The following is an 11,656-nucleotide window of genomic DNA, read 5'->3' on the forward strand; positions in this document are numbered from 1 at the left end:
AACGCTACTGGCTGTGTGTGTGTGTGTGTGTGTGTGCGCAAGTGTCTCTTGTCCCTCCCATCAATCTGATTGGTCAGTTTAATCTTGGACTAGTTGGTTTGTTTTAACTTTGGTGTCTCAGTGGTAGGGATGATAACATGATACACCAGGGGTGCAAATTCATTTCTTGATTATGATCATTCTTTTTTACTTCTACAAAACAGGAGTCAATATGGAGAATTTAAATGACAGCATAGCAAATAATAATAATAATAATTAATTTTAAATAAAAGTGCAAAAAGTCAAAAGAATGAAGTGAATGTGATGGAGTATATGGACATAATAAAGAAGACACATAAGGTGGGGGTAGAACATGAAGAGCCATAAAAACTAAAAGAAGTTTATATTGAATGCATAAAGGGACAGGGACCCAATGTAATTATAGAAGTGTAGGAGTAATACGTTCCCATTATTTTTAAATGTGTGACCACTCTTGCTGCTGAATTTTGTACATATTGTAGCTTGTTTAGGCTCCATTCAGGGATACCAAACAAGACTGTGTTGCAATAGCCTCCTTACCATTAAACCCGAGAGTCACTTGTGTTGTGAAAACAGTGTGAAAAGCGTTAGTCCTCGGGGAACTTTATAGTCACGTCTCATGTTAGCATTAGACCAGAGGATTACTTGGACTATAAAAGTGCTAACAGCATTCATCCCGAGTGTTAGTCAGGCAATGGTATAGCTGTGCATTATGTAAGCATCAGGCCAACCAGGCCAATGGTGTAGACACATCTTCTCCTAGCCTCATAATGGTGTCTTGTAGGAAATGTTTTTCAGCAGTCCAGGTTTTGCATGCTCTTGACAGTGATACAAGCAGTAATGGAGCCTCTCATCAGTAGTAATGATGACGTGAATCCGTCTTCAGGCAGTGAAACTGAAATAGACAGTGAGGCCAAAAGTGATTCTCATAAATCCAAAAGTGATGCTCGCTTTTGGGTTTCTGTTAATAGTCAAAAAGTTAAGCAAGGCACCTCAAAGTGACAGAATCTGGGAATCAAGCTTTACGGGAACACGTTTGAGATGGGAAGTTCCAGGTAAGAGATACTGAGACACACAAGGATACCGTGGAAAGGCATAGGAGGAATACTGAGGGTACATAAAGTACAAGAGATATCAAGTATCAGATACTTTTTGATTTATTCTATAAGTGCAGTCAGTTGAAACATAAAAATGAAGAACACATGATCTTGCAGAAATCACATAAGTACATTAAAATGAAACCTTTTGCACTTCTTTCAGGACCCCCCAAAAATGCAGAATAGCCTAAGTTACATACACTGTCAGCCATAAAGCATGTGGGCATCCATGTAATTGTTCAGATTGGCCAAGCTGTACTCTGATCTGCATATGTTTCAAAAGCTTGTAGCAGTTTGCATTGTCTTAATTTGTCTTTGCTGCTGTTCACAGATGGCAGTTGCCATGGGGCAGTGGGCACCCACAATGCCCCATTCTCTTCTAGCTTCTCTTGAAAGAAGTCTCCTTTGCAATTCACCTCCTTTTGGGTACAGTCAGTCTTAGCAAAGGGTTTACAATTCTTCAAGAGAGAAATGGGCTAAAAAAGAAAGTTTTTTAATGCAAGTTCTTGCTTAGTTTTTTCAGTGAAATCGTGATAAATAATCCGCTCATGCTGGTGTATTGTGTAGCTTAGGTGTTTGTAAATGTGCCTTCTATTTTTTTTTATCTGTTTATCTGTTTAAATAATAAATGAATAGGCAAATAAAAAAGGCTTAACCACCATATCACAATCCATCTTATCTGTTGCATGTGAAATTCTTTTTGTGGAAATGTCACAGAAGAATACATAAAACAAGATTGCGTTCGGAGAATGTCATGCCTGTTTTCACTCGATGACAGTGAGCAGCAGGCTTTCTCTCAGCACTGCTCAAATTGCAGCATGGCTGCATCGGCATTTTTTATTTCTCTATAGAAATAAATTAATCATATCCCATCTGTCAGAGGCGTCAAGTCTCCTCTAAACTGCTTGATGCAACAGCTGACATTCAAGCTTTAGGAGGATTCTCTTTAAAGAACACAAACTAGAAAAGTGAAATAGAGACCATCAGGTTTTTTTTTCTTTCTTAGCTTTCCTTTTTTTATTTTTGGCTGAAAATGACATGTTTACTTTCAAATTGTAGACCTACCCTATAGCATGAATAGAAATTAATTATTATCTTAAAGTATTATAATAATATCACAGCATGAAAGCACAGCAGGTTCCACATTTCTGTCAACACCCTTAGGCTGTAGTTTCAGTTCCAAACTTGGGTGATGTCTATGGGCAGTTTGCTTGCTTTCCTCACAATCAAATCTATTTTGTCCAGACCTTCAAGTTCTGTGTGTGTGTGAATGTGTGGGTCTAGCAAGCATCCTGTCCAAAGTAGGCAGCTGCTTTAAGGGTATTGGGATCTTGCCTTCCTTGGAACTGATTAGGCTGCTAGGAAAATCTAAAATGGCACCATTTCTTCATGTTCTACAGTATACTGTATGTAGAATAAAAATGCTAAATGGATGACACTCTATTGTCATCTTTGAAAGGCATTGCTGATTATTAAAGTTCTGTTGAAGTTCTAGGGCTGTAGGTCCGTCACCTTTTAAAGTTATTGCCATGTGTGCTGTTGTGTGGAAAGTCTGGTGTGGTTTTGCTGTGTTTTGAGACATGTAGTCTTAGAATTATTAGGACTGAAAAATAGGACCAGGAAATGGAAACATCAACCAGAAATGTGATAAAAAAACAGGCAACAGTCAACACTGAAAAGACAAAAAGATCAAAGCTGAAGACCAAAGACAGTGCTGTCATGATGTTACATGCTTTTGCTACAAATACACTGAAACATATAAATTGGGGTGATTATTTTTCTAGTTTCAGGACCATTTAATGTCTTGTGGTTATAATTAACACAGTATTATTTATTCTTTATGTTCTTTTATGACACCATTTTGTTTCTTCACCAGAAGCTATTTTGAGTGCTTTGTTTGATGGTTGCTTTGTAGTTACTAACAGCAATGTCAGAACTCACAAACCAAGTGATAATGGAGGTCACAGGGTACAATGGCCATTCGTTGGGGTCACTTTCTTGTCTGATTTTGCAAATTCCACAAAGAAATCTAAAGTTATTTTGTGATTCTTTTTCTCTTAAAGCTTAAGAAAGTTCTGATCCATTTCTAACTTTTCAGTTGCGAGTTTTCCCAGATAGCAGCCGCAAGTGGGCCACATCTGGTTTAAAGCTGGCACCTCTGGTTCACTTCTGGCAGCGGCACGATGGATATGGGCCACATGTGGCGCACAGTTGATGAATCCGCCAAATCAGCTTCTGGTACGGCATATGTGGGCCAATACTGGGCCATTAGCATAGTTCTGCGATTGGATGTATGACCCAGAATAGTGCAGGCTCATGGTGAGGTGTCTTTAAAATAAAATGCTATATTTACAGTTAGCATATGTCAATTTATAGGGGTCTTTTCATTTCAAAATCGAAGATGGTGTTGTTAAGGGCCGGCTACAAACATGCGTGTAGATATCAGAATGACCACGGAGTTTTTTTATTTATTTATTTGAGAAGTGTCATTACTTTGTGACAAGTACAAACAAAAACACATCTCAAGGATGAAATATTGTGAACTTTACAAACTTTCTCCAAATTTTAAACACTATAAACGACCGGCAGAATTTCCGACAAGTATCCAGCATCTGCCATGACACCTTTCAGCCTTTCTGTGGATTCCAATTTTCTCAAACTGCTTAAAAAAAAGACAATCTCTTTGATTGACATTAGGACCAGCCATTGATATAACTATCGGACTGCCTCCTGACGTTCACGTTAGCCAATGAGGGAACACCTTGAGTGACGAACAGTTGCCCGTTCAGGCAGAGACTAAAAGTTTGTAGTTGTAGTTGGCTGATGGTGAAGCGGTAAGTTAATATTCGATTATTTAACATATTATTTGTTCGTTATCATTGTTCATGTTAAAATGTTTAAATTATGAAAAGCGTAACAAGTTAATTGCATAGTATGCAAGGTGCTGTAACGTGCTTAAACTGTTATACAAGCCATTTTTAAATTATTCGGCGGGCTTTTTTTTTTACTTAAACAGTTATGATATCCAGATATTAAATATAATAAGCGGTGACGAAGGCCAGCAAGTAACATTAAAACTCTGCATTTATTTTAGCACGCAACATTAACTTTTTCACTGCTTAGAAACACCGAGAGTTTTCTCTGTTAGTGCATTTAGTTAACATGAGCGGAAGTGCAAACGTAAAAACCCGCGAATGTGAGTTTATTTTTATAGAGTGAAAGCCGCGCGGTGGTGGAGGTGGCATCAAATTTTAACTGTGTTAAGGTATGTCTTGACAAATAATGAGTGCTCAATTGGAGCTTTTTACAATGTTCCAATCAGAACGGAGGCAACGTTTATTTGTGTATCTCATAATGTAGTTAGTCACTGTATAAACCTTGAATCGTAGCACAGTGTGTACGTAATATAAATAATATTTTCTTGTCCCTTTTTGTTTTGCAGCATTGAACAGTAGTTGGGCATTGACAGGTATATTTTGGTAATTCATGGTAATATGGACAGGGCAAAATGGAATGTAAAACGCATTAATCTGAGAAAAAGGGCTATAAAGAGGGTGAATAAGCTGATAGATTCACTGGAGAATGAAAGGCAGGTTAGTCGTGGATTGAGATCACTCACAATGAAATACATGTGGATGAGATCCAAACTTCTCAATTTGATTGTTCTTGTGATGATTTGGAATCCAGTCAGTCAGAGAGTGACAGTGATGATAACTTTGATTGTGGGCAGAATGATTACCAGGAAGCCCTCCAGGCCAGTTTGAGAAATTGGGCTGTTCAGTTCAGTATCCCTTTAATTGCCTTATCTGCATTACTAACTATACTCAGAATTAATCATGCTTTTTTGCCAAAAGATGCAAGGTCCTTACTGAAAACTAAGACTGCTTACACAGTTGAAATGCTTGGTGGTGGTTCATTTCATTACTTTGGCATTAAACATTCTCTGAGAGCTTTCTTTGAAAAGGTATGGTCAACTGTTCCAAGTGGGCACACTTTTTATTTGCAACTTAATTTTGATGGGCTTCCTATTTTTAAGAGTTCTTCACTTCAGTTTTGGCCAGTTCTTGGAATTGTTAAGAATTATATCAAGATTCCATTTTTGATTGCATTGTTCTGTGGATGTTCAAAACCAAACTCACTTTCTGAATACTTGAGTGCTCTAGTTAATGAGTTAAAAACAATTGGAAAAGGATTTCCTGTGAAAGGAAAAACATTTTTCATCACTTTATCTTCAGTTGTTTGCGATGCACCTGCTAGAGCCTTTATTAAGGGCATAAAATCACACACTGGATATCACAGTTGTGATAAGTGTGTACAAAAAGGAGTATATGTAAACCACCGTATGACATTTCCAGAAACCACTGCAAGTCTTCGAACAGGTGAATCATTTAAAACATTAGATGATGATGCACACCATGTAGAATCTTCACCTCTCTCAGAAATCATGGATATGATTAAGGGATTCCCGCATGATTACATGCACCTTGTATGCTTAGGAGTAATGAGACGTCTCTTGGATTTGTGGATGGGAAGCAATGGCCCACTACAGTGTCGAGTTTCAGCCAGTCAAGTGTTGTTAATTTCTGATAAGTTGGTAGCGCTACGTGGTTTCATTCCTAACGAGTTTGCAAGGAAGCCCCGTTCACTTTTTGAAAGACTACGGTGGAAAGCAACTGAGTTGAGACAATTCTTATTGTACACGGGTCCAGTTGTTTTGAGAGAGATATTGCGCTCTGAGGTGTATCAAAATTTCATGCTGCTCTCTGTGGGTGTATACATTTTAGCAAGTCCTGAGTATTGTTCAACTATGAATGATTTTGCTAACTCTCTGCTAGTGGCATTTGTCAAGCATTTTAGTGAGTTATATGGTCCTGAGTTTGTCAGCTATAATGTACATGGGCTAACTCATTTAAGTCAAGATGTTAAAGTCCATGGTAGTTTGGATATTATATCAGGTTTTCCATTTGAAAATTATCTAAGAAAGCTAAAGAAAATGGTTAGACGACCTCACTGTCCTTTAACACAGGTTATACGTAAGATTTCAGAGCTTGACTCCTTGCATTTAAATACTGATTTTGGTATACACCCTCAAAAGAGGTTTAAAATGCAACATTCAGATGGTCCAGTTCCACTACACTTTGAAGTAGTACTCCAGTTTAAAGAGGTGGACTTTAATGGATTTGTCATCAAAGTTTCTGCAGGGGATTCCTGTATCAAAATTGATAATAAAATTGTCATAGTTCAAAATATAATTGTGTGTGAAGACAGGGAATATGTTGTCTGTCAGGAATACCAACACAAGGCCATATTTTTTGAATATCCAATTTATTCTTCATGCCTGGGGATTTATGTTGTGTCCAAGCTTTCCTCACATCTTCAATGTTTACCTATTGGTTCTGGCATGCGGAAATATGTCCGTTTGCCACTAGATGACAAATATCTTGTAATCCCCCTACTTCATATAAATACAGATTAATTGGTACAGTATGTTTTTTTGTTTGTTTCTTCCTGTTGTGTTGCAGAGTTCATAAGTACTTTTTCTAATTAGTTTTTAAACTGTTATCACCCACCACTTGCATTCTTTATATTCTGGACTGATTTATTGTGGTGTGTGAAGTTGCTAGGTAAGCAAATTTGATTATTTCAACTGTACAAATGAAATCATGTTTAAGTAATATAATTTACTGTATATGTTAATCATATGTATTATTATTGTTACTTATATTTGATTAGTAATTGTAAGCATGCTTGCATGTTGTAAGTGCATTTATCAAGGACTTTTGTAAATGTAATGTTTTAAAAAAATCTTTGTTTTTAGTCATTTTTGTAGGCTATGTATCACATTGTGAATTTTTCGGAATGCAATGAAGTTGAGTTGGTACCATCCAATTGGGTATCCAATGGAGTTTGTGCTTGGCCACCATATAAAACTGGAGATATCCATAAGGCTATAATAAATAAAGAGCAGCCCAAAGAAAACTGGAAATCATTTAAGGTTGAGGTTATGTACACAACAGGTTTGTATTTATATTTGGTATAATTGTTATGTCATATCATGTCATCTTCTAACCCACTATATCCAGAAAAAGGTCATGGGGGTCTGCTGGAGCCCATCCCAGCTACTATAAGGTGCAAGGCAGGAATAAACTCTAGACAGAACTCCAGTCAATCGCAGGGCACACACGCATGCACACACTAAGGCCAATTTAGGATCTCCAAATCACCTAACCTGGGAGGAAACTGGAGCACCTGGAGGAAACCCACACAGACACAGAGAGAACATGTAAACTCCACACAGGAGGACCCAGGACAGGAACCCAGGTCTCCTTACTGCAGGCAGCAGTGCTACCACTGTGCCACACTGGTATAATTATATTCCTGAGTACTGTGTATCCATATTATACAGTAAATGCTCTTACATCTGGAATTTAACAGATAATTACAGAACTGCAAGACTGAAGCTTCCAGTTGCCGAAAGACACTCAGATTTGCAGACAGCAGAAGATGAAGAAGACAATGAAATTCCAAAAAGGACAAAAAGAAGGAAAATGTAAGCCTGAAATAGTTAATATGCTTGAACTGTAGCATCACCTGCAGACTGTTGAATTTTCAAGCTGTAGTACTTAATCTTTTAAAGGGAAAACACTAAGTTTAATGATCCAGTTATCTCATTTAATTTATATACTGTAATTTAATTTAGTATAACTACCACAAGGCTAATTCATAAAAAATTGTCTAAATTGGTAAAGCTTTTTTTCTCATAATTGTACAGTTGTATGAGGCACTTCCTCATTCTTGTATAACTGTGTATTTTGTCCATAATTTCTTAATCTTTTCCCAAAGAGCAAACACAAGATTTGATAGTGATAGTGACGGTGATGTCTGTAGCAAACCCAAAAGCCATCTACCTCCACCACCCAAGATAACCCCTCCTCAAAAATGTTCAAAATCAACCACCAAGATGTCTGCTGACCATGGAGAACTTGGACGAAATGCAAAATCAATGTGCAGGATGCATCAACCTGACAGTGTTCAGCTACATTCAGAATGTAGTTCCACTGAATGTGGAAGATGCAGTCAAGAAAGGAAAAGCCTGAGAAATGATTACAGAAATCAAAGTGCATCTACAGTGGAAGAGCACCTAACCCCAGAGTGTGTGGAAATTGCAGATACGGCGTTTAGACACCGGTCTACCTCACAACAAAATGATGGACCAAATCAAGACATTTATGGCAGTAAGTGTTTTATCTCAGTTTCTCTTTAATATAGCTGCCTCCGTGTTTGTCACTTTAAATAAAGCCCTGATAACCAGATGCAACTGTGAAGCACAAAAATAATTACCCTAAATGTTTTACATTTTGAGTAAAAGAATTATGAATCTGTGCAACTTTGTGTGTGTGTATTTAATGTTTCTCACAGGACCCAGTTTTCATTACCTTTATTCATTAATACAGCAAAATTGATTTTACCTTCTCTTTTCATCTGTTTCCTTTATTTTTCCACTTTTCATCAAGCTTGCCAATTTATAGTTTACATTTCATCCCCTTTGGTAAATGTCTCTGACAATTATGATCTGATTATGTTTGATATTCAATTTGTGGTGTTTGTACATTGTTTTAGCCGTTCTTCGAAACATTCTGGTTAAGCAGGAGATGATGATGGAGCAAGTCAAAGTGATTTTAAAAACCGTACAAGACCTTCATGAGAAATGCTGTAGTGACAGTGGTTCAGATCCAGTGCTGGAAAAAGACATTCTTCCACTACAAGATCTCACATCCCTGCAACAGTTTGAAAGTGACCTAGCGGTTGGTGTAGATTTAAAAAAAAAACTAGTAAGGAAAAACTTTTTTAATAATAACTGAAAAATATACCTTCAAACAACGACAGGCTTCAAGTTGTATTGCCTTAAATGCCCAAATAGCACTCATCAGATATGCACAAGCTGTGACGTGTAGTCAAAATTGTTGGCATAGTTAAAAAAAATATATTTTTAATTAAGTCAAAAAGCTTTTAACAGTCTACAATATTAAATTTTTAAAAGAAATCAAAAAATTCCTACCCGAGCATGTTTGTCAGTTTTTGGGAGTATTGAAGACTGCTACTGTAGTCAAATCTTTGTTGAAAATTAAATGAAGTGCTCATAACTTGACATGTCTGACCACAGATAACATCTATAAAGGCCGTCAGTATTGGGCATGACAGTATGCTAAAGGATTGTCAAATGCTTTTTTTATTTAACATTGTTAGCATATCATATCAAATGGTGCTTGGAGTGAATTATTTTTTTTCTTTCTGTAAACCTTTGGCAGATTACCTTGCTTGGGATTCAAGGAGGTATTGATGTGAGAGACACGGTGTGGAGAATCATGAGGCAAACTTTGACCAATTCATTGGCCAAACAACTTAACTGGAGGGGAATAAATGGAAAAACATGTTTTCATAGCCTTCACATTAAGGATATTGTGATTGGTGAGTATTTATAATGATTTCAATATGCATACACTGCCTTTTAAAATAAAGTAACCTGTGACTGAAAATTTCCGTGAGATGAGTAAACATCAGTGATAAACAATCGGTCATGCTTGTGAACTAACTACAGGAAAGTATTTAAAGCCAGTTGCTTAGGCAGTAACAAATGCAAATACTGTATTGTACAAATATCTCTAGTTGTAAATATTGTTTCTTGTCAGAATACAAACTACATTTTATATAGTCGCTTCATTTACTGAAAATAAACAACAAAGACATAGCCTACACTTGCAGCCTGTTTCTTTCCCATTATGGTTGGATGCAGTCAATGCTCATGTCTGACAAATAACCAAGTATCAACTGCTGATTGACTCAGACTGTATAATGACTGTTCTTTAGATGCAGTACGAAGAAACTCTGTAACATCAAGAGCCACAACTCAGGAAATAGAAATGTGGATTAAGAGATGGCTTCATCTGGCTGCAGATAGGGATGGAGGGAGACGAGCAAGAATGGAGCGTCAGAGGAAAAACAGCTATCAAGAATCAGGTGAGCACTGTCAACCCTCAAACACATCTAGTAAGAAGTTAATTAGGAAAAAGTGTAATATCAAGTAACTGATCAACTGTTGATTTCTTGGCTGCAGGTGAAATTCATGTTCTTTCAAGTCATCATTGAGACCGGCCTTCTAAATCTTTGCTGAGGACAAGTTGGACTCTTACATCACCAACCTTAACTACCTCTCCACCCTCACAAATGTGAAAACTTGATCTGCCACAACCTTCGCAAAGAGATTAGTGCTCATTCAATGTTTCTGGGTTCTAACATCAGGCACCATCTGGAACTGTGTGTAATAGTGGGTATCCAATCATGGACTTTTATAAAATTAATGTTTGTACATTTTGTTGACTGAAATTTTTACCATCACTTTTTTTCACCTGTTTGATACATTCTTGTTTTATGCTTGTTTTAAAGACTTACATTTAGGAAACCTTTCCTTGTTTGTAGATTTAAATAATTCATTGTGCAAGACAGCAGTTAAAATTAAGTTTAATATGTAAAGTAAAAATCTGTTTTATAATATGTGTATCTCACCTATGTGATGTTGTTTAGGCACATACAGGCTTATTTGTTATTTTTCCATGTGTATGCTCACATGATTCATAAGAAAATTGTAATATAAAACTATAAATTGTAAATGTATTATGCTGTATACTTATTTTTTCATGGTGGTTTATTTGGATATGTCAGAAACTGCAAGGAACTTTTTATTTGTTTTCTATATAAATGTAACATTTACTTTTATTATTGTCATGTCTACAAACTTCAGTATTAGTAATTTTGTTACTGATTATGTAATGCATTGTTCTGTTTGTTGAAATGCATTGCACTGTATATGGCAATAAAATGTAATAAGTTTAAATATGCGTATTTGGGTTTGTTTGTTCATATTAATGATATGCAGTAGATAGTAGTCAGACAGCATATATGGAAAGTAGGAGTAAATAATTGATATTTAAATAATTAATAGTGTAACGTATATACTACTGTATTATACTATGTAATACTATACTCATATAGTATATAGAATAGTATAGTATATAGTTATAATACTATATACTATTATTTACTCCATGTTTACTATTACTTATAATTATATTTAAATGAGCAAAGTGAAAATCTGACCTGTGGCCCACATGAGGCCCAGTAAATTTTCATCTGGTTCAGTGTTGGGCAAGTATGGCTGAGTTTTAATTTTGTTTTGGCTGGGATGCGACATCCAGATGTGGTCCACTCTATTGCCATCAATCCATGTGGTAAGTGGGCCAGAAAGTCCTGACAGAAGTGGACCAGATTTGGGCCAGATGAAATTTGCTATCTGGGTTACTTAATTGTTGGGTTTTGTTGTTTCTCCTAGTTTACTGACTGCAGTGTTTGTATTTGCCTCCCATTTATCTCCCTGTCCTTTCATTCCTTCTGGAAAAGTGTCACAAAAATAGTGAGAGGGGATGTGCAGCCTCCAAAACTCCTTAAAGATGGCCAGAATTGACTGGTCAGAGTTTGGTACAAAC

General features: G+C 36.5%; 1 protein-coding gene across 2 annotated transcripts; it reads left to right on the top strand.

Annotated features, from left to right (window-relative positions):
* Positions 1-6,686: 6,686 nt before the first annotated feature.
* LOC120541613 lies at positions 6,687-10,936 on the top strand. Of its 2 annotated transcripts, none has more exons than XM_039773409.1 (7): positions 6,687-7,132; positions 7,551-7,665; positions 7,959-8,350; positions 8,736-8,947; positions 9,425-9,584; positions 9,984-10,133; positions 10,231-10,936. In XM_039773409.1, exons 1-7 carry the CDS (start codon positions 6,949-6,951, stop codon positions 10,260-10,262), a joined length of 1,245 nt encoding a protein of 414 aa, XP_039629343.1. In that variant the 5' UTR covers positions 6,687-6,948; the 3' UTR covers positions 10,263-10,936. The 2 variants fall into 2 exon arrangements, with proteins under 2 accessions (XP_039629343.1, XP_039629344.1); XM_039773410.1 differs by having other exon boundaries at positions 8,736-8,920.
* Positions 10,937-11,656: the final 720 nt, after the last annotated feature.

The sequence above is a fragment of the Polypterus senegalus genome, chromosome 12 (assembly GCF_016835505.1).
Source record: "Polypterus senegalus isolate Bchr_013 chromosome 12, ASM1683550v1, whole genome shotgun sequence".
Lineage (NCBI taxonomy): Eukaryota > Metazoa > Chordata > Cladistia > Polypteriformes > Polypteridae > Polypterus > Polypterus senegalus.